Source organism: Perkinsus marinus (assembly GCF_000006405.1).
Source record: "Perkinsus marinus ATCC 50983 genomic scaffold scf_1104296958712, whole genome shotgun sequence".
Lineage (NCBI taxonomy): Eukaryota > Perkinsozoa > Perkinsida > Perkinsidae > Perkinsus > Perkinsus marinus.
Window position 1 is genome coordinate 84,234 of NW_003206658.1, and position 22,613 is coordinate 106,846.

The 22,613-nt window shown below is 49.6% G+C and overlaps 3 protein-coding genes across 3 annotated transcripts; 1 reads left to right on the forward strand and 2 right to left on the reverse strand.

The window, feature by feature from the left end:
- Nucleotides 1-154: 154 nt before the first annotated feature.
- Pmar_PMAR011497 (tryptophan 2,3-dioxygenase, putative) lies at nucleotides 155-3,292 on the reverse strand (the record flags this gene model as incomplete). The annotated part of the gene is made up of 13 exons (XM_002773612.1): nucleotides 155-470; nucleotides 518-667; nucleotides 711-796; nucleotides 842-954; nucleotides 1,193-1,298; nucleotides 1,513-1,612; nucleotides 1,670-1,771; nucleotides 1,833-1,880; nucleotides 1,932-2,017; nucleotides 2,251-2,299; nucleotides 2,348-2,454; nucleotides 3,077-3,149; nucleotides 3,198-3,292. The coding sequence occupies 13 exons, from the start codon at nucleotides 3,290-3,292 to the stop codon at nucleotides 344-346; spliced, it is 1,242 nt and encodes a 413-aa protein (XP_002773658.1). The 3' UTR covers nucleotides 155-343.
- A 3,373-nt stretch (nucleotides 3,293-6,665) lies between these two features.
- Pmar_PMAR011498 (hypothetical protein) lies at nucleotides 6,666-19,395 on the forward strand (the record flags this gene model as incomplete). The annotated part of the gene is made up of 42 exons (XM_002773613.1): nucleotides 6,666-6,822; nucleotides 7,162-7,329; nucleotides 7,539-7,667; nucleotides 7,712-7,804; nucleotides 7,855-8,013; nucleotides 8,068-8,155; nucleotides 8,196-8,272; nucleotides 8,572-8,635; nucleotides 8,681-8,755; nucleotides 8,865-9,012; nucleotides 9,065-9,135; nucleotides 9,186-9,237; nucleotides 9,281-9,415; nucleotides 9,459-9,621; nucleotides 10,137-10,435; nucleotides 11,046-11,160; nucleotides 11,211-11,458; nucleotides 12,135-12,816; nucleotides 12,868-12,920; nucleotides 12,963-14,322; nucleotides 14,366-14,722; nucleotides 14,815-14,953; nucleotides 14,996-15,266; nucleotides 15,314-15,562; nucleotides 15,644-16,393; nucleotides 16,547-16,592; nucleotides 16,639-16,874; nucleotides 17,011-17,131; nucleotides 17,181-17,234; nucleotides 17,279-17,384; nucleotides 17,435-17,516; nucleotides 17,575-17,679; nucleotides 17,727-17,848; nucleotides 17,899-17,965; nucleotides 18,088-18,255; nucleotides 18,305-18,400; nucleotides 18,451-18,560; nucleotides 18,603-18,861; nucleotides 18,908-19,014; nucleotides 19,058-19,112; nucleotides 19,155-19,271; nucleotides 19,363-19,395. The coding sequence occupies 42 exons, from the start codon at nucleotides 6,666-6,668 to the stop codon at nucleotides 19,393-19,395; spliced, it is 7,986 nt and encodes a 2,661-aa protein (XP_002773659.1).
- Nucleotides 19,396-20,360: 965 nt separating this feature from the next.
- Nucleotides 20,361-20,944, reverse strand: Pmar_PMAR011499 (hypothetical protein; the record flags this gene model as incomplete). The annotated part of the gene is made up of 4 exons (XM_002773614.1): nucleotides 20,361-20,535; nucleotides 20,580-20,717; nucleotides 20,760-20,815; nucleotides 20,864-20,944. 4 exons carry the CDS (start codon nucleotides 20,942-20,944, stop codon nucleotides 20,361-20,363), a joined length of 450 nt encoding a protein of 149 aa, XP_002773660.1.
- Between the last annotated feature and the right edge of the window lie 1,669 nt (nucleotides 20,945-22,613).

Consider the following 22,613-nt stretch of genomic DNA (forward strand, 5'->3'; position numbering starts at 1 on the left):
GAGACGCTCCCGATGGTACAGTGGTGACCATATTGGCTGTCATCAATAACCTCCCTCACAATCACAGCGCTATTTACTCTCCTTATAGATCTCTATAACAACGCAGCACGATGGGATCGGTTCAATCAACTACTACTGGAAAAATGGCGAATACGGGTAGAAAATTAATTGTTCAAAAAATCCCCTCACCAGGGATCGAACCCGGGTCGGATGGATTTTGGATTCAAAAGGTCAAGTAAGACCCTTCTTCCACACATATCTTCATCATCACAGTGAAATAGCGAGCTAATATCTTAACGCACCGCGAAGATTTTTAAACATCATATGTTCGCAACCAATAATGTTATCCGGAATCACACACATCTGGAAACGGAGCGAATTTCAACATCTTCATAATGTGCCCAGGCAACTCAGGCAGCATCCCCCTAGGGACGAGATACGTCGACAGATTATGCAGATCCAGGAAAACCCTGAGGGCGAGCGAGATTGCAAAACCGCCCTTGTAATTAACACCTACCTGTTAGCCTTAGCAGCTCTAGTAAGATATTCCGAGCCCGAGGTGGCACCAGTGCCGATCTTCGTGCCAAGCATACGCTGGGCCATCTGGGCGTGCGCTACCCTCCACTGAGTGAAGCCGTTGTCGATCTCCAGGAGGTTTTGCAAGAACCTTAAGAATTACTCGCCCTCGCCCTATGACAGTATAAACTCACTGGAAAGGCATTTGCAGTAGAGGGAGATCTCTATACAGGAATATGAACAGCGCATTCAGCGTGGCAGTCCGCGACCACCGACGCACCTACAGTGGGATGCGTTCACCTGCTTAGTGGTGTTGTTGGTCTACCCCACGAGAGACCATTTCGGCATGCTGTTCATCATGGAAGAGAGATTCAAATGTCGCCCTGGTGGCTCTTAGGGCCTTCAGCTCTTGCTCGAGGCGATCCTCACCGTTCTGTTCTACCAAGACACTTTCATACTCATCCCTAGTAGGTAAGCCAAGATGTATACTAAGACTATCATTATTCACCGATTCGAATCGTATTCAAACAGGTAGACATAATTCTTCCTACTACTCGATTCCAATAATCTTCCGAGGGAGATAATTTAATTTTTTTTCGAGCTGGGTCATACCATCTCCCGCCATACAAGTCCAAGTGTCACCATTAGTGTCACCAACCCCCCAACCAACTCGTACTAGAATTTCCCATGAATGGGCATCCTCCATTCGGATGAGCCTCCTCCTCCTCATCATCATCATCCTCTCCAAACTCATCCCCCTCCGTTGAGCTCCGACCAAAGACCTGATCATCCCCATTATAACGAGGAGTTCCGAATTGGTCGCACTGATGGCCTTTCCCCTCAAAGTTCGTGCCGGGAAAAATACATAAGAAAATTTTCCTTCATTTTTCGGGTTTTCAGTAACGCCTATCGCTATTTCGTACTTCTTCAGGAATGAGAGACACTAGATTGAAGTTTTACAAAGCAAGTACCACTCCCCACTGAAGATCATCCTACCTGTCTAACCGTCTGTTCGTCGCTCTCGAGCATAGCATAGACAGCTGATTTGTATTGACATAGCCAATCAAAATTAGGTAGGGGGAGTCTCTCCAGCCACCTGCAGAGGAGAATTGTCCTCTCCAGGATTCGAACCCACGACCTCCTCCTCGTTTACTTTTCCGTCAGCTCAACCAAGCTAGGCTGACTCTCCCAATACACAACTCGTTCAATATCTTTAGGATGGAATTTCGAGAGGAAGAACTGAGGACTCCCGTATCTAACACGGTCAACAGACCCACCCAGGTTCGATCCCCGGCGGCGGCATTTTAACAACTCACTTTCTCCCCTCCCGACTGAACGGCAGCCCCATCATAACCTCAATAACCCTAAAAATCACAACACTTTCCCATGCTACTTTCGACGTCAACTAGTTGTACCTAAACTGAGCGCTCTGGAATCCGCTCGCTGGCATGAGGTAGTCCCTAAACTCCAGAAAGTCCATCGGTGTCATCGTCTCGAGGACCTAACCATCCTTCTCAATCTCCCTCACCAAGCAACACAGTGTTGGGATATATGTTTGCTCTCCTCAGCTGAGCTCAGGCGTTTCCTCGCTTATTATAGGCATTTACACACCATCTCAGTAGATATGCACAGAAATCAATGAGAATCTCTCAAAATTCCCTCGTGTTTTCATATTGTCACCAGCACATGAAGTTGACCATGTGCATATTTTACCAAACTGAACCAACAACCTACCGGTAGTGCACCCAGCAGCAGATTCTGAATATTCCGAACTCGACTAAGCCTGGAGAAGAGTGGCCGCTCATGACACGCCTGATGACAGTGCGTCTACCTCTCGTTGACAATGGCCATATCATGTTCCTCGATAACAGCTTTCGAGAAGATACCATGGACTGATTCGAATTCAAAGATGATTTGCTTAAACCACAGCTCGTAGGTCTGAATAGCAATGATAACGTCAAGCCACTGCTTGGATGACACGAGAGCTTCACTTCATATTAGTCTACCTCTGCTTAGCCACGTTGAAAACGACGTATATTTTATAAGGAAAAGTCGTATCACTCACGATGGCACGCTTTTCACGTTTCACTCGAGCAGTGTTGGCTGAATAAATTTTCGCTTTTTTCAGCTAAGTCCACAAGTTTCCTCACTGGATATAGAAGTTTACATACAAATTTGGGTAGAAATGTACAGAAACTATTGAGAATTTCCTCAATTTTTACCATAATTTTCACGAATGTCACTTACACACGTAGTTGACCATGTGCATATATTCCAACACTGCATACGAATGTCAGGTATAAACCCTACACCGAGTTTACTGCAATTTTGTAAGGACATATCACGGGTTTGATAACAACGGGGAAGATGTTCCTAATGTGATGACATTTACATGGGAAACTGATCGGAGAATGTGTTCCTAGCCATACGTGGAAAATTGAAAATGAATTTTCCCCGGGAACATTATAGGTTCCAGGATGATTCCCTACCAACATGAACGTGCGACTACCTGCGGGTCACTCGCCCATAGAATGCCTCTACCTAGGACTAGTCATCTCACCTGGTGAGTGATTATGAATAGCATCTCATCATGAGCAAAGCCGTGGGCAGACCCCACACAGCCGTCACTGTAACTGTATGAGCCCATCAACAGCCACAATCAATGCTGATACTCAACCTACGGTCGCTGCAGAGACAGCAGTTCATCCAGCTTGAGGTAGTCTGGGTAGTAGCATCGCGAGGAGCGGCGACCAAGACCTTGTTCAACCTGGCACATGTTAACTCGCCAATGCCGGTGAGAATCGTTTTACCTCCCTGATGATCGCTCTGGACTTAGGTGGTTTATCCGAAAAGTTAGAGTCCAAACTCCTGGCCGATGTAATAGAGTTGTTTCTCTTATGCTCTGGCTTGCTGCTTTCACCGAGAGGTGGACTGTCCAGCTTGGGAGCCCTTCTGAGATTCTCACCAGTGTCGATAGGGCATTTCACGAGGTCTTCCATCAACAGAGTAGTGTTGAAGCCAAGTAGAAAGCGCGACAAGACTGAGATCGATGACGTAATTCTCTGTTCGGAAACTCCGATAGGGAACTTTTATTCGTACCGTGTTGCATTGGAAAAATTTCAATTTCAGACGAGCCCTCGTATAGAGACCTCTCCTGTGTGGTCGAAAACACGAAGGTAGGCAGCTTTAGGGGATCCACATAGTAGGATTGGGAAAGCCCATGGCGTGAATAGTTGATGGTTAGCGTACAAGTCTCCCAGGGCGCGCGCTAAAATAAATCATGCATACGCAACCGCGCACGCCCTGAGATTTCATGGGATTTTAATAGGCAATTCTCCGGCTAGTATTCTACTAGTAGTAGAATACATTCACAATTTCAGAGGCGAGTTTCTGGCCTCCGGACTAGCCCCCTTCGATCAGTGCTAAGACTGATGCATGATAAACCCGGTTTTGTGGGTTGCCATTCCTTCCTCTTCTATATTCGTGGACCGTGTTACACCTTGGCACTGTCTATGGCTGTGACTCGCGTTGATCACGCTCGGGCCAAAGCTCTTTAATCATCAAACTGCGTAGCGACCCACTATAGGGCACCGGTTGTTGTCTACAGCAACAATGGCAATTAGCATATCACTGCATGTTACAGCCCGGCTGAACGAATATCGTTATGGCTGAATACGCTGGAGCTACAACGTACTGAACGTACACTTTGAGATGCAGGCTCCCACAACATATTAGCACGCATTTTCTCGGGCCCTTGTCCACTGGGTACTATCGAGAAAGTCGATGACTCTGTTGCGAACGAGTTGCAGCTCGAATATCCAGGTGAATCGAGAGATGTTGATTGCCTCAGCAAATTGTTATCAATCGAGTTGACGAGTTTCACGTCGGCCGCTGTGATCGAGTTCAAGTCTTTTTGGTAGCAATGGTCACTGTTTGACAGTAGGCGGTTTCTTGGATTACTGCGTTGTTACAACTATGCAGTAGTCGACCTGAACCGCCAATACAAAGACTGGACTCAATGTGCTGAGGTCTACCTTGCAATGGAATCTCAGTCCTACACAGTTCACACAGACCACTGATAACACACATCTTTGCATGAAGTTGTGATGACGTTAACACGCTAGGTTGTGTCCAGGCTGACGACAGAGCAATTCGAATAATCAGAGATATTGGGATTCGTCCAGTGTTGTGTAGAGGATATTGCGGTAAGCAATAAGAATTCGAGAAAACTCTCATTGCACTACTCAACTATCATCAGTGTCTCACACTTGCGTTGATCCAATGACTTGCTAATTATCCACCGTGTGATGCTGTTGAGTTGTTAATTCCTTCAAGGAGAGCGCATCCCATCAGTATCAGTAGAGTATGAGGCGAAGACGATCACGGGTTTTCATAGCCCTCTGGGCTCTCATCAGAGCGAAGGTTGACCGAGTGAACAATGCAACTAATTCAACACCTTCTGTGAGGCCAGTATCTACCACCATCTGAATCACATCGCAGATAATATCAGAAATGCAGCAAAGATCGTTGAGGAGGTTGGCAACGATTACATCCAGTTTCACTCAACTCGGTATCACTGCTGAAATTCGTCTCAATGGGGAAACCACAGCAGGTGAATGAAAACCAGTAGGAAAGGAAGACACTTCCCTTGCCTTGTAGCGACCTCGTCAACGAAGCTTCACTCTGGAGTGGCCATCACATCTGTTGAACTCTACTTGGGAACTGGTCACGACTGGAATCCTACCTATGGTCGCCTCAATATAGTGGATGGCTCAGTGACAGCGACAACTGCATGGGTGAGAATTGCAGGAAATGACAGAGAAAATGCCATTGAGAATCAGCGTGAGGCTATTGACACTAGTATGGAAAAATATGCACATGGTCAACTACATGTGTTGGTGACAATATGAAAATTCTGAGGAAATTGGGGGGAATTCTCATTGGACTCTCTACATTTTTGTCCAAGTTCGTATATAAACTCCAATAATTAGTGGAAAAACCCCTGAGCTGGGGAGAAAGAACATACATTCCAACGCTGGTTAACAAAGTGTTGAGGCAGTAACGATTCTCTACTGGTCAGGCTGGCGCCTGTGCTCCAGGGTCCTCACAGAAAGGAGGGAACTATGTGAACACTCCTTGGTCCGACACGACGGGTATGCCTACAGCCTCAGTAGCCAGCTCGCCCAGTCTAGTCGCCCAACCAACCAGTGAGATACTGTCGCGGATCTCAAAACTATTGCTTGTTTTACCCTTAGCTGTTTCGGCTGAGGGGTTGCTCAATTTCCGCATGGGAGGCGAGTTCACGGTCTGTTACTCCGACACAGGGACGTTCGCGGCCTACCACGGAGATGTGAACTTTTGAGTATCAACATTGACTGTAGAGCATCTATCGTAGGTGCCTTCAGCAACTCTGCTGGTCACTGGTATTTATTCTGATTGCACGACCGACAACTGCCTGGCCGAGACTAGGATGTCTTGTTATTTGTTGAGAAAGCAACACTCATCTAAAGGGAGCTGTGGATTCGACTTCACAGGAGCTGACCAGGCACGAGCGATGGGGAAGCATCTCTGATGGAATTCCAGTGAAATGCGAATAACGAATCACTCTACAGGGTTGGATATGATCAGTGCCGTGCGCAGAAATGTGCGCATAGTCTACTACATGTTTTAGTGACAATATGAAAATTCCGAGGGAATTTTTAGAACTTCTTGTTGGTTCCTGAACGCTTCACTCGAATTGGTACGTAAATTTCTATAATTAGTGAGAAAACTGCTGAGCTCAGCTGGGGAAAGATAATATATATTCCAACACAGGATTAGTGATAATAATGACGGCTTCTTGGACCACGTATGCTTTGAAACTCCTAGTCGGCACTCAGTTGATTCGCTCGACCAGCCTCAAGCTGGTGTCTAAGTTCCGATCGACCGCTCAGTGGAACTATCGCAAGCTCCCCAAATTTCTCCTACGTATTATTGGATTTCCCTATGCCTGAATTCGCACTTCATAGACTGGGGAAATTCTCGGAAACTCGAAGTGAACGTTGTGAATACAGTGGAGAGTTCCGTCTTGGAGATTACCATTTTCTCCCCACAACACTTCTTTTGATTACCCTCAGGGCTTCTACAGGCGTACGACAGGCACAAATGGTATGGCAACATGGACAGCTGAATGGACAGCCACTTACTCTACAGAAGGACTCGCTACTGTCACCTCCCAGAGCACTTGCGGGTCGGGAACAGCTGCTGCCCAGTTCCTCTGTCCTGATGGAGAAGGCTGCTCGGGGGGCTCGAGACTTCTCACGCCTGGTAGGGCAGGAGGCGTACATGCATCAATTTGCCGATTTTTCTATCAGTATCTGCTCCATTCATCTAGAGGGTCTCTTGTCCTTGTCCCTCGATCCTTTGCATCCCTCGAGCTAGTAAGGTGTGTAAGATGCCCTCATTGGAAATCGTGGCACTCCATATGTCCATATCGTATGATTATGTTCTCTCTGGTCACGTCTATTTGTATTCCTTCGATTTGCATCATCTTTCAGTGACGTCGTCAGTAGTAGGAGGAAAATACGGTAAAGTGGTCATCACGATTCCGCAGGGAATGGAAAACCTCGACGGCGACACCTTCAGACCGTGAGACATCCTCTTCAGCTCACCGTCAAGCTCATGGACGTAGATACACTGTAGGGGCATGCTACTGTCCTAGCTATGATAACTCTGGTGGAAGTGATGAGTGCCAACAGACTACCGAGTATACACAGTCTATCGGAATTATCAATTTCTACACTGCGGAACTCTGTGCAGCGGGCGACACTGAATGTAGAGGATTCTACACTCTTTCATTCCCAAATTCAGCAAGTGAAAGAACAACTATTTATTCCGTGAAAGACTCCTTTCATCCTACTGAAATCAATTTCATTTCTCTACTTTGTTCTCTCATCCGCTGAATTTGAGTTTGAAAAGGTGTAGATGCAGAACCAGGTTATTTTGGATTGCATTGATTGATTTCACTTGGTTGCTGCGATCAGGTTCGATACCGTATATTGGCGTAGCCGCCGAGCACTCGTTCAAGCTCCGCGTTGGGTGCCCAACAAACGCCTGTGCTGCTGCTGATAACAATAGGTTTAAAGTACAGCTAGCATCTTGGACCGATCCAGGTGAGCACAGTCGTTGCAATAGTCCCTCTCTGAGTAATCCTTAGGCAATACCGGTGAGATCCCAAGCTGGAGTGCCAGCCACATCTGCAAGACTGGTACAATGTCCAGCCTGGTTAATACGTCAACGGGGTCGCCAGGTTGGCATCGTCGTGGGTCTCTCACTGTGTTGAGCCTCAGGCTTTGATAGGCACGATGAGCGGTGGCGGTCGACAGGACTATAAGGAGTTCGGCAGCGTCTCGGATCCGCTGGGACTGGTTACGGGAGAAACTCCTTATGAACGAATGGCCTTCCACAGCGTTAAGTACTTCGATGTGTGTTATTGTGATGGGAGTTGTGGCAACGATAGTAGGATGCGAGGATCGAACCGGGGACCTCTCGGATGAAAGTCGGTGGTATCAGGTGACTACTTCAAAGTCGGGATACTGCGACTGTTGCCATTCCGTCTCGCATCTGCCGTTACTAACACAGCGGACAGGCCCTTCTTACAGTAAGTCAGCGCAGTCGACCGCATGAGCCTTTCCTTATAGATACGTGAATGCACCAGCGTCTATAGCTCTGTACAAGCCAGAGGACTATGATGACGCTCTTGGCTTCGCTGATGGAGGTAAGTTGGAGTTGAGGTGGCTTGGCAGGTGGGCTCATGAGGAAACTTTTGCTCACAATGTGAAGATATGCACAGAGTCAACTACATGTGGTGGTGGCGATATGAAAATTGCGAGGAAATGCTGATTGGTTTCTGTACACTCTTACTCGCATTCATACACAGACTCCTACAGTTTGTGAGGAAACTTCGAACCTAAGCTGAAGAAACAGAACATGTCGTTCAACACTGCTCTCGTTCGATCGCTGTTATCGAGCCTCAGCTCGCTATTCGATCATTTGAGCAGATGTGGAAGTTTTCAGGCTTGGTAAAGGTTCTTGAAGACTCCTCCTCGTCAGCTCTGCCCAGCTCTGAGTGTGCTCAAAGGTACGTCCCATGATGGCCTTCACGGTTGGTACTCTGATTTCTCAGACCGTATGATAACACGCTGTTGGATGGTCTTACAGCCAGCAATGCTGCAAGTGAATACAAAGGCGTCACAAACAGGTGAACTCTGCATTCGTCGACTTCGTACATTCAAGTTACCCTGGTACTTATACCTTGGGGAACGATCTTGAGCGCGCGCGTTCTGCGCTCGATGACGACAGTATATTAGTTACGATAGACTCATGTTCAACGCTGGCGACTTGAGCAAAGACGTGGCAGTTAAGACGGCTGGGATCATGGCTCTATGCTACTGCGGCATAATAGAGAACAACGCGTGTGGAGACCACTCTTACTGGGTCGTGGCTGGGAGGTTCACAGTAGGCCACTACGTAGATATGACATTGTAGGACCAGCAGCATACGCATTCAGATTCGCGGTCCTGATATCGACCAGAATTGGATATTCTCTACTTTTATCGTCTTTCGCTTTGAACTCACTGGGTAGGGGTCCTCCACTCAGTCGCCTGGGGGATGTTCTATGTGTATTGTAGGTGGGGCCTTGCTGATGGTGACACGGTAAGGATCGTGGAGCCTGATGCGAAGGTGAGCGGTGACACCAAGCAAGTGCTCCGATGGTGTTTGACAGTGCGCCGATAACGGCAACGACCCGGTATTTACTGTGGCGACTAACGCGTGGAATTGCCCTGATGTGACAGCAGTGGGCTGTACGTTATTGACGAACGCGGATGACATTCCTCTTACTATAAAGGCCCATGATCGAGTACGTGGGTTCTCAATTCATTGAGGGCTACTCATACGTTCAGGTGGAATGCGATGCAAAAAACCAGTGTACAGGAAATGCGTACATCACCGCGGTCAGTGTCAATGCTTCGACTACAACTATGCTGACTTTCGCTGAGCCCCCCAAGTTGGACTCCCTCGATTGGATCGTCCTCACTGGGAGCGGCTATGCTTGTGATTCTCGGTGTAAGTGCGCCACGTGGTTGGTCATCGCCGATGCTCGGAGGCACGACCCGGGCAGCTGTCTCGTCGTTTGGACTCTCTCTAGCAGTGTTGGAATATATGTTCGCTTTCCTCAGCTGAACTCAGGAGTGTCCCCACTGACTATAGGAGTTCATATGCGAATTCGGGTAGAAGTGTACCGAAACCAATAATAAATTCCCGAAATTTCCTCAGAATTTTCATATGGTCACCAAGACTTGTAGTTGACCATGTGCATATCTTCACACACTGCTCCACAGAGAGAAAGTATAGTTCACGACCTGTTGGCATACAGTGTTCCACTGCTTTGCTCGACTGCGTATAGCGTCCTTTGACTCGCGTGTACTGTTCGAGAAACTCAACATCGAAATATGTTCTCGCGCGCTCAGTGCATGCTTGCTGCTAGTAGAGCTTAGTGGTAAAGCATGTTTGTGAATCAGGGTGAAGAGTATAATACATTGTACTGTTTACTGAGTTTCAAATCACTGAGTTTACCACAGGTTCTGAAGAGCAGCTGAGGGCTTTGACAGGGGTCTTCCCGTATGGGGACTCCAATGTCAATGACAACAGCCTGGCTGACTACTATGAAGTCGGTAATCAGGTGACCAAAATATCACATACAGTGTATTCGATACCTCTGGGTTGGAGTCTGGACCCGCCGACTTTTACTGTCACGCAAGGAGAATGGAAACGCACTAATAGAGCTCAAACTAGAGAGGAATTGAAAGGTTTAGCAGAGCGAAGCCGTATGAAAGTTTGCTGGGCTCCGAGTGGAATGCCGGGGAAGTATTTGGCTGAGGTAGGGAGACTCTCTGTTGTCGACCCGTCCGTATTGCAAGGCGTTGGGATACATCTAACCACAACTGCTGCAGGAGGTGTTCGAGCTCCCGTGGTGATCAGCTTTAGGACGGCTGAGGGGAGCACGGGAGCAGCGTACTCGACAGCGACGGGAAGGATGGCCTTGAGAGTGGTGATTAAAGTGCCGCGAATGTTCGACATTCATTATTCCGATGTTGCTATGAGTAGTATTGGATTGACAACGAACGAGGATGAGCTGCATGAGGCAAATCAGCTAGTGTGTGGGAAGATATTTAGGGAAATGTGGTCGGATGACGCAGAGTTTGGATTTCCTCAGCCGGAGGGATGCTACTATCGCAGTATTATGCCCGATGGTAGCACGATCACCTCGAGGGAAATCACGGTGGTTTTTGCGAAGCGGTCAGGGCTACGTGCCGGGCAGAATTACCACATGGTGGTCGTGGGTTCGACCTCCACAGGCGCCAATTACAGAAATGACGCATGTTGTGGCAGCAAGTCTTGTGGCACCTCCAGCGACTCGGACGAACTGCGTAGTTGCGAATATGTCTACTTGTTCATCCATGAAGACATCGACAACAAGCCATATTCAGCGCTCGAGATGGGCCGAGGACAACTGTCGTCCCCACAAGGGATGCCAAGTGGAGGGAGGACCACGCCGAGCTTCGCTACAAGAGGCTTTACGCTCGTCGGAGGGACTAATGGTAAGTAGTGCGATGATATCGATCACCATGGCGCGCGCTTGCCGCATTCGTCAGGTTATATTGATGTTGGGAACATGAACTCTATTGATTTCGAAATCAGAGGCGGTGATAACATCACGACGGGCCCTATCAAGGCGGGGTATCACGTTAGAGTCATTCTATGGCCTTTGACTCAGTGGAGGGTGGGAGCTTTGTGCACCGCAGTATGCCTTGAGGTCCCACCGGGAGAGGACAACAGACTGTGTGGAAAAGTCCAGAGCTGCGTTGGCGAGCCTGTTGTGCCGGGCTTCCCGAACAACAAGGTAGGCTTATATCCACTGGGGATTTCAAATGACGGAATTGAGCGGAGCGACTGAGTTTGTGTGGTTGCTGAAAATTGAGGGTTTGAAGTATTCAATTTGATAAAACACTTCGTATCGTCACTTGAGTGAAGCTAGGGGTGAACGGAGGGAATGCGGGGGGAAACGAACTTGCAGAGTCGTGGAAAAGAAACCCATCCAGAAAACCCGACGGAACAATCAGACTTCGGAACTGTTATACAGTCGAAGGCTGTTATACAAGGCAACCAGATACCCGAACTGTTATACAGTTGAAGGCTGTTATACAAGGCAACCAGATAACCGAACTGTTATACAGTTGAAGGCTGTTATACAAGGCAACTAGATACCCGAACTGTTATACAGTTGAAGGCTGTTATACAAGGCAACTAGATACCCGAACTGTTATACAGTTGAAGGCTGTTATACAAGGCAACCAGATACCCGAACTGTTATACAGTTGAAGGCTGTTATACAAGGCAACCGAGCACTATAGACGAGCAAGTTGCTCGTCTATAGTGCTACTCGCTCCGAGCAACGACGTCACTCACGCGCTTGAAAATAGTAAATTGAATAACCTAAGCGCCTGCCCTCAGAGCTTTAGTCGCTCTGGCACATTGGGTCTTTCAAGCTTCCGCGGTAAACATTGGTCATTGCTTAGGTAAAGATCCAACTACCCGCGGACATGCCAGACCTTGTTGGAAATGAGGTTCGAAGACTTTCCATTGTCGGCATCAACGTCCCCAGCGGTGGATTCTTCCCGGGCCGCCTGGGGGCTGAGATAACTGACCAAAACGATGAGTACCCGTGGTACACCGAGTCTGTCGGCGATTTCATATGGAAGTCACCGGACACTGGGCGGACTATCGCCAGGCTCGTTGATAACGGTCTTGATGGGAATAGTAGACCCTATAAGGGCGATCAGAGTAACGTCATTTACGCCCAACTGCTGTTGGGGGCTACACTAAGGACGCTCCAAGGAGCTCCTTCGGCTGCCAAATCCAAATTGACAATAAATCTACCTGAAGGATATACCTGTGTAGCGGTGGAGAGTGTTGGGATGGACTTGGAACACTTCGGAGCTGTAATCCCTCAGGGCAGAGGCATGGTGGCGTCGGCGAACTGGACGTATGCTGATAACAAATGTATTCTTGCTTTACCCGAGAACGGTGTTGTCCATGCGGGGAGCTCCTTGTTTATAAGAATCACCGTGGACAACCCCACGACGGCTCTAAGTGCCTCGGACGAGTCAAACGTGTGGACCGTCGAACTGGAGGGTGCTGGAGATGCTTACACCAGCGGCGTTATGAAGCGAACAACCGCTGAGGTCTTCAAGGGCGACGGTAGGCTCGGAAGGGCTCCTCTTTTTTGAGTATCTAGAGCGTCCGTCTCAGAAAGCGCAGGAGGGACCGTCTCACCGTCGAGAAGATGGTCCGGCAACAAAGCGGTGATTGCCCTGTGCTGTGGAGTTCAGTGAGATCTGTGGTAGGTACTGGGCAAGATGTCTTTGTTGCACATTGAGCCTTCCGAATGGATCGGCGGAGCGACGCATCTTATCCGAATCTTCTTTGCCACGGAGCAAGACATTACCATCGGTGGACAAATCGAAGTGCTCCTGCCGGTCGGCTTCATCGTCCCTAGTCCCTGCGAGGCGGCCGATCTCGACCGCCGGGTGTACACGCTGAGCTCAACCGTGCCGACAACCTTGCGCGTTATGGGCCTCGAGGCCGGGTGTCGTGTCGTCACTGAGGGCGCTCATAATGGTGCCGCTGTGACCGTATCGGGCAGACTGGTCGCTAGGCAACGGTATGCGTTCGGCCTGGTCGTGCGGAATCCACCAGTGTACAACTCGACGCATCAGGACTCGTGGTTCCTCTACTCTAGGGACTATAGCGGTCGTAGGATGGACGGGTCCTATGGAAGCGTGCCTCTCAACGAAGGCGAGCCGACAACTTCTGGGTCATGGGGAATGTACCAGGAAAGCCTACCAGGAGATTCCTTCAACGTAACTGTCACTGATCTTCGACCGTTTGCTTTGAGCGACCAATACGCTCGGGTGGTCGTTGGCTCGATAAAGCTCCCTATGACGTTCACTGGTGCTGTAAGAGTGACAGCCCCTCAGGGATTCCTATGGCGCAACGTGGACGCCTCGGGGTTTGCGATGAACCCTTCGGATGGCAGTAACTACAGCGCGGCTTGGCCCGGTGGAGTGCCATCTGTTGCTTATGGTAATCAACTCCTATTTCAAACGGCCACTTATAGCGGAGCTCACACCTACGGCTTCGAGGTGGACGTAGAGGTCCCTGATAGAAATCCGGGCTACAGCGAGTGGCGAATCGAGGCAGGTTGGGACGCAACAACCCCGGAGGCCCGGCCTTGTATAGGGATAGTCACTGGCCTCCCAGTGAAAGCCCTCTCCGAAGGATTCGTCCGGCATACCTATAACGCAGTAGGACAACAGAATGCGGTCATGTTTCGGATAAGAACAGAAACTCATCTGTACGGACCTGGCGGAATTGTGATAGAAATGCCCCTAGGATTCTCGTCGGTGCCTTATTGTATGCCACTGGGAATCAACAATGGTCCCAGTACCTTCCCGAGCGACATTCATTGTGCGTATATGTCCGCGATAAGCCCGTATCCAGCGATATCGATAATTGGTAGTCGAACTGGTGGGATACCAGCGGGGCTTTACGAGTGGCGACTGGTCCTCAACAATCCCGATGAAGTGTCTGAGCTGGTCACGGATGACGCGACTGACTGTGGCTGGAACCACTGTTTCACTTTTTATGCCCTCGGAGACGTCCTGGACTTCGCGACAGCGATCGACTACCAACTGACCGTTAAAGGTGTGCCGACGGAACAGGTGCGAGTTGCTCGGCCTCCTCATAGGTTTTCCCATTACGAGGAAGATGGTCGAGGCCCGGATACCTTTCTTGAGCGCTCAGGAGCGTCTGGACACCGGGAGGGATGATCGTCCTGGACGGAGGAACAACATCATATTCGCTTTCCAATTGAGTTCGGACACTCTCGGCTCGGACAATGACGGTTCCCCGATGGTATTCTCCCTTCGTGGGCCGGAAGGCTTCATCTTTGCCGAGGATTGCCTGAGTACAGTCGAGGTAGCGGAGGCTAAAGTCTTTGGTAGCTCTGCTCGATGGCCTCCTGAGTACGCCCCATGGCCGTCCTCCGTCGCAGTAGTTGAGTGCGTCGGGTTGGGTTCCGAGGCGGCGATTAGCATGTTGCCGGGTGAGGGCTCTGGTTTGATCTCTGGGAAAGGCATCTTCTCCCGCATCTCCGCTCAGGTCTCGAAGGGAATAAATTGTATGCAATTCGAATAGGGGTGGTCCGAAATCCGGAGGTCACCCCGCCGATCAACGAATGGACGATCTCTTTCAACAGCGAGACCAGTGAACCCTTCGACGGTTTCGATCTCGGCACTGCCGAAATGGCGACAGTCGAGCCAGTCAGTACAGCCGTGTAGGCGACCCATTGTCGGCTAGGGCTTCAATACTCTCTCAGAACCTCCGTGGATGCTGAAGCCAGGCTCAACCCGTTGAGTATCAATTTCATACCGCGTCAAACGGTGAACCCTGTGAATACTCGGGCTGCGGGGGCCTTCCTCCTCGTTGGAGCACCGTCGGGCTTCAAGTTTGCCCATGAAAGCGGCACCTGCAAAGCGCATGTTATTGAGCGGCCCTACTATGACGATCGTGGCGAATACAACTCGGGGGGTCAGTGGAACGAGGAAGACTCCTTCTGCATCATACCAGATGTAGCTCAAGATTCTTTGGTGAGCCTCTGGTTCCCCTGCGATTGGTTCCCATGGTGCGATCTTAGATTTTGCGCCTCAGAAGCACGGTGAAAATGGTCTCTGACAGAGACTATATCATCATCGTGGGAGTTTATAATCCTGTCACAGTCACGGCAGTGGGGGAGAAGCCTGGCTCATGGCGGCTCGAGACGTACCTTGGGGAATCGATCAATCCGGAACTTATCCTCGATGAGAATACAATGGAAGGCTTCGTCGTCAACGAGGCGCTCAACGCCTGGGAGTATGTCAACGTGGACGAACAGGGTCGCAACCAGGTGAGGGTGCCAAAGACAATCATTCGGTTGCAGGTGGCGTTCGAGGGCGTAGGACTGACAAGTATGAGTTTAACTCCTCAGGTTAACGGCAATTCCATCGTGCGCAACTTACGTTTGAGGCTGCAGTTCCCCGACCGACTTGTTGATGGTGACACGGTCGAAATCAAGGCACCGGAAGGCTTCCCTCTGGAGGATCCCCAGTCACCAGGCACTTGTTGGAATCTCACGTTCGTCCAACAGCCTGGCGTGACCGGTGTCCTCCCCAATTCTCTCGTCAACTGTTCCCAAGGTCTCCTGACTATCCAAATCCGCGACCTCTACCCGCGTGAGTCAGACCTCACTTTTACTCTCAACACTCGCAACCCTCCGTCCACCCCATTCATCACCCATAACTGGTGGATTGCTCGTCACTATGCCACCATGGGCATTCAGAGCTCTCAAGCGATCGAGGGCTGGCGAATCATTCCGCTTTTGCTAAATGCAACTGTGATGGTCACTGGACCCTTACTGAGAGCTACGGTGACGTCCAGCGTCCAAGTCAGCTTTATTAGCATCAGCCAGGCGGATACTGTCTTCGTTGAGGTTGCCGAACCGCTCGGTTTCGACTTTTCTGCCGCGGCGGCTTACAAGTCTGATCCGACCGCTGCGCCACGAAATTCCCTGAGTGTGGCCTCCCAGGATAGGCTGGTGGTGACTGAACGGACCGGATCCTCGATAAGATTCCAGGCTGAGATTGCTGGTGGCGAGTTATTGGTGTACGTCATCACTGACGTTTGGCTGGGGGACGTTGGTGGCCCTACCCGATGGCATCTCCATACGAGCTACTTTGAGGTGGGCCCCTCCCATCAAGGAACGCACTACTGCACCTTGTGTATTGTATTTGCGAAACGACGAAGGTGTCCCCGATCGTAATGTTTCAACGTTGAAATCACATATCTTGACATTGTTCCGCAGTGATGAGTCGAGTAGTTCACGTGGATTTAGGTGGTTCAAGATGTACGGTCCGATCTGGAGGGATTTAGACTACCTGGTGACCTGCCAATCCAATCATCACTCGTAGAAGGGTCTCACTCTAGGTGTCCTGACTATTGAATCGAAGGAGATACTCTCTGAATACGTTCAGCAAGCGGTGCAGTATCCAATACGATCGCAGTGGGGTGTCCGAACTGACAGCAGGGCCATGGTGGTCTTCGTCTTCTTCCTCACCCAAAGTGTACCACCAGGAGGGGTGATCCGTCTGACCACGGGTGGATACTCTGTTGAGGGGGATTTCGACCTTGCCCAGGCTGATGGTACCAACGTGACCGCTGCTGTAGGAGGACTTTAACTCCATGTAGGTCGTCATATCAATACAACTGTTGTTTACTACGAGGGCAATAGACTAATAGCTCGACTAAAGCAAGAGGGTCTGACGCTCGCTAGAGGTATCCTCTATCATTCTACTGTAGCCTCTACTGTGCCCCGTAGAGTACCGTCTCGTTGTAACGTGCTTTACACCATCTAAAGTAGCAGTAGGACTCAGTGCTTGGCGACTGGAGACCTGGGGTGCTGAAGGGAACCATCCTGATGGTAGCGATAGAGCTCTCCCAGTCGTTATGAGGATCTCGGGCCGTTTCAGTTGATGCTGACGGTCTGCTGGCACTGCCACTGAATACTGATGATGGCCTTACTAGTAGGGTCACTTGAATGAGCATATCCTTCGGTCGGCAACCTTAGGTGGCTTCAAGTTGGTATACCCACTGGAACTAGTAGTTGGTGCTGTACGTAGCCCACCAAATGCGGTTATTGAAGTCAGTGTATTGCTGAGCCCGGGGGCCGCACGGTAGGGTCTCACCTACACGTCCTACCACTCCTTGGCCTTATCGTCGTCAGACCTTCTGAAGCGACGATAGTAGCACCACCGACCTTCGTCTTCCCAGAGGATTGCCTCGCCTTCGGAGGAACGTCTCGTGTTGTAACACGCGGATGATCACCGCCACCCGATACGCGTGGAGGCTACATCGGCCTTTCAGGTCGTCACGAGTTGCACAGCCTCAGCAACTGTGGGTGACCGCCCTACTGCCAAGCTGGCTTTTCGAACCGCTATTTCTGAGCCAACTTATGGCCTCGTTCTGAAGGTGAAGCCTGTTCGATGAGCTAGTGAAGCGAAGACTTCGCGGTTTAGGTTTTGACACCGTCTCGAACGCCCGTTGACACAGTGCAGTGGTTCGTGGATGCCAGACTGATCTCAGGGGAGAGGATAGGCTGGGGTGAGAGCACGGCACAGTTCGAGGTCGTGCAGATGAGGTGAGCGTGTGGTATGGGATGACATTTCCCGACTGCTGGTGATGTCTTAGGTCAGTAAGCATCACATACGCTTCAGTGACGAGCATCGTGAGCCAAACAGCTTTCACTTTCGAGAATGTAAGTCCTCGAGGTCGTGTGCCCTCGAAATTCGAGGCTCGAATGGGCGCGTAGGTTCTCCAAGTCAGCGCTGGTGCAGAACTGATGGTTGTTTATCCGCCAGGCTTTGGGTTTTCCTGTAGCACACTGCAGAAGATTTCGCTGCCATTCTATTCGGTGGAAGTGCGCTGCCTTCAACCTCGGATGTGCCCGTCAACGAGTGCCCTCAGAATGTTGCTGACATCTGCAGAGTCGATGACTCAACTGATCCGAGTAGGCCGTACTTAGTTGTCACTCTCACTGAAACACTGGTGGGTCGATATAATGCGGCAAATCCGAAGTGGTGGAGGAGTTGGTCAGTTCCCTGGCGATTACGCCTTTGTTATCGACGCAATCATGCCTGAGGAGCGACCAACATATACAGGGTTTGATTTGATCCTCACGCTCGATGCTAATGTGAGTCACCTTGAAGTACTCCTAAACTGCTATCATTGAGATGGTCGTAGGTTATCGATGCAGCTACCGGTGTCATGGGCCCGAGTTTCGACGACGGGGCTCAGCAGGGAGCGGGACCGATTCTTGTGCAGACTGTCCCCAGGCCAGATTGTCTACGATGGTGAGAGCCCATGTCGTGACTGTGGTGGGTATTCGCTATCAGGTACCCATCTACAGTCCAGGCCGACACCAAACTCGGAGTGGAAGTACGGTTCGAGGTCCTGCAGCAAATTACCCCAGGTCCTGTTGGGGCCATCCTCATAGTGTTTCCACCGGGTATGTCTTTTGAAATAAGACTGATGAGGGAGAAAGGCCACTGCTTAGACTTCGTGCACGCCGTAGAGCATACGACTGATGTTCTCAACTTACAGAATTTCCCGGTGGACACAACTGAGGACAAGTGGGTTGATTTCACTCAGAAAGTAAGACACTCTGACTATCATCAGGTGAGCTCGGCAACTTTCTCAGGAACGTTTGCTCATCCACGCCTCTCCCAGTGATACTATCCTGAAGATGGAGTACTGGTTCCGATTCCCAGTGTATGTCCCGCAACACATGCCACCGACAAACGTCTGGTGGGTCTCTTTTCGGCCCAGCTATTCCTCGGCACCTCGTCAGGTTCGTCACACTATGCGATCAGAGTGGCGGGTGCTCCTCGATTCGGGACTCCGGTGTAGAAAGGTGTCTGCCTGGTCCGCAAAGCCTTTGTATTCAGGTGATCGTGACCATGCCCATCGGAGGCTTCGATATCGGTGATGTCCATCCGAACACCCAGTTGAGGCTCATAGCATTCGCGGCCTCTCCGATTCATCCTTCACTTCTTCTCACACTGGTGAGTCCTGCCTCATTAGTCTATTAAGAAACCTCCCAGCAGGTTATAACACTGTTGTATAGTTGCTAGCAAGCATGATCATTTTCTGTAGGATCATCCTATCGATGTTGTAGACACCATGTGATACTTGAGTTCAACCAGTTTCAGACAACGTATCGGAGTACTCCAACATGTGAATCCATGAGAGTCTCGTTAGTCGACCAGACGAGTCGGGGTTGTGAGTCGGATGTGATGGAGTAATTCGGTTAAGGAGTTTTAACTGGACTGATTTGGGCGTCGACGCCTTATGGGGTGTATCCCTGGTGGGAGTCCATCGTTCGGCCAAATGAGTTCACTCGAAAATTTGACGATGACCTATCGTTGAGGGAGTCCAAGATCATGCCGGAAGGTGAAGAAACAGGCACACAACAGAGCCACGAAACGAACCTCCATGTTGAATGATTCGTTTCAAATTGAAACTTTTAATCTCTTGAACCCCATCGGAGACGAAGATTGGAAACATCTATTTCCTGCATATATTCCTGCGTATTGCGAAGAAATAGACAAACTATGACAAGCAACAGAACAGCTCACTGCTAGCCATAACTGGTCGGACAGATTCCATAGCATACGACTATTGGACGTTCAACCTCGAGTTCGTGTGTGACTCTGAAGGGGAACGCCGACACCACGGCTTAGTTAGACTTGCACCGATGCACATTAGCATACGAGGGATCATGGGCCTATCTCGCGAATTTTCACAATTTAAACACCATTTGACCAGCCAACTCATATGCGATAACTATGCACATGTTCACACATTACAACGGGCGTCTGGGCAGGCAGAGAGTACTTATGAATTACCACATGCTTTGCCTAGGCCTTCAATCGTCGCTTACGAATGCCTTTTGGGTTTATGTGATTTCATCTGCTGCTGGGTTCTATACGATGATAGTTGAGGCACTCTCACTCCATGAACATCATTAAATCTACCTCGAAGATTATACTAATAAGCGCTATATGACGCACAAGTATCGGAGGTTCCCCTCTCCTGCCAAAACTAGTTTAACACAATAGTTACGAGTGCATAAATGAACAACGTTTTCTTGTTTAGTGTACGTAATAATCAACTTCGCTTTCCTCTCCCTCCTCTAGGGTCTCGTGGTTGGGGACGAGCTTAGCGACCACCTTGGCATTCGCCCATCGGCGAAACCTTTTAGCGAGACGGTCCATACAGCATAAAATAATAAAGGTCAGGATGGTGCCAACCAGAGATGCAATTAATCTGAAAGGAAGACGATTCGCTCGAGGAGTGGTATGAGAACTTACTGAGTTGGTGAGAAGAATTCTTCCACAGCAGCCATAAACCCAGTAGTGTTGCTGCTGATATCACCACTAGGTAGAGTAGCGTTAGAGTCTTGGTCAGAGTACACCATATCCCCCAGAGCGTCCATGGTAGCGTTTAACCTGAACAAGTTGATAAGCCAGACCAAGACAACTTCCACTTACATTTTGTCGAAGTGTTCTATCGCTCCAGGCACTGCTGGATGAAGGTTGAAGGTAAGCTGAAGGGAAGATAGTCGAACCAGCAGTCAATAGTAAGTTAAGGTTACCTCAGATTGAGGAGCTGGAGTAGGGACGGCAATAATGCCGAGGAGTAATAGGATACGGGTAGCTTTCAAAGCAATGTTCATTGCGACCGAATGATCGATACGATCAGGTAGCTTGGTTAGGCCAAAACCGTGCGAGCTTTGGGGATTTGCCAGCCGTTTCAAAATGGTCATTTTAGGGCGAGCTCGGTTTAAGATGCGCCGTTGAAGTGTAGCACGCGCCATTCTGATCGATTTGCACGCTCCCGCGCACTTTCGTGAGCTTGCACGCAAATGACATCTTGGGGAATGGAAAGCCCCCGTTGACAGACGATGCCCGGCTCAATATTCAATCTTTCAGAGATGCTTGGATTGTCGCTCTCGGTAATGGTCACTACATGCTGAACTAGGCGGAATTACTGCACTCTGCCGAAGGCATGCTGATGAATCGACAGCTCAGAGTCAATTGAAACTAACCTAAATAACGAATAACACATGAATGTAGTCATCACGCTCTTTTGTTCCAAGGCTACGGCCGTTATCCTCTCTCTTCCTCCGTACCTGGCGACATTCTCATTCGATCCATCACCGCTTGAGTCTGCTACTCTTGGAATGATATTAAGGAATCATACACACCCGTAAACCCCGAGGGAAACGGTATAATAATCCTCCGTAAAGCGGGTTTTCAAAGCGTCTGGGTGCTAAGCGTTCACCGGGGCGAACGAGACACGTGAAATCGGCCCATGGACAGAAGTGCAAGAGCAATGAGGAATTACTTCTGCTGAGAATCGATCCGAGGTGGACTTTTCTGTGGTCGGTAAGAATTGAACAGGACAGACTTCAGAATGCCCAGTCCAACGAGTTTATGGACAATACTACGCTCATTGGCTACTACCGACTCTTTAAACGTATTGGGAGAGTTGTCGAGATCATCGTTCAACACAACTAAGGTCCTAAGGCTGCTTAATTGACCATCACGCTGCTACCAGATAGTATCGAGCAGAACGGTCGTGCGGAGATGAGGGGGCAATGCTAGTACCTCTATAGCATTCTGATAAAAGCTCATAGCGGCCCAGATGGTACACCACGCTCTGGTAACATTCGGGATACTGGATAAAGTGAGTAGCAGCTTATATATCTTCGACAACTCCAACTCCCAGCACTTGGAGTATGGTTTAGTGATGTCGACATACTGGGGAGGGCGTATGAGCTGACCAAAGTCATGGGAAGCGGTCTTTCCTTACTTCCGATCATTTTTACCCGTAGAAGTGTACTACTTGTTGTCCACTATACAAACTAGAATGGTACTGCAAACTCAACCGTGGGGTACCTCTCTAACCGTGTGTCTTGTTGAGGACGCAGGTTCATGGGCCAATACCCCGCGTCCTTCCCTAACCCTGAGAGTCGATGTCGATACATGTGTATGAGTTGGACATCTAGGAAATCCGACTGAACGAACCTAACGCTGTTGTCGATGGTACCTAGTAGGTGTTTAAGGACTTCACGCATGGTTCGTTTATGGATGTTTCTCGTCGTCGAGCTGCGAGAGCCTTCAAGGTGCTGTGAACCAAGAAGATGTATGTGGTATCAGTATCCGAACCCTGAGTATTTGACATGTTAGAGTCGTTCCGAGGGGGAAGTATTATGGTATTCTAGATGACGCTGTCGAGGACGCCAAGTTTGGAGAGCTCACAGATCGTAAGGAGGATGCCTAACAGGCATTGCCTATTTGGTTTAGATTCATGACTTTGTGTATTCGATAGCAGCCGTTAGT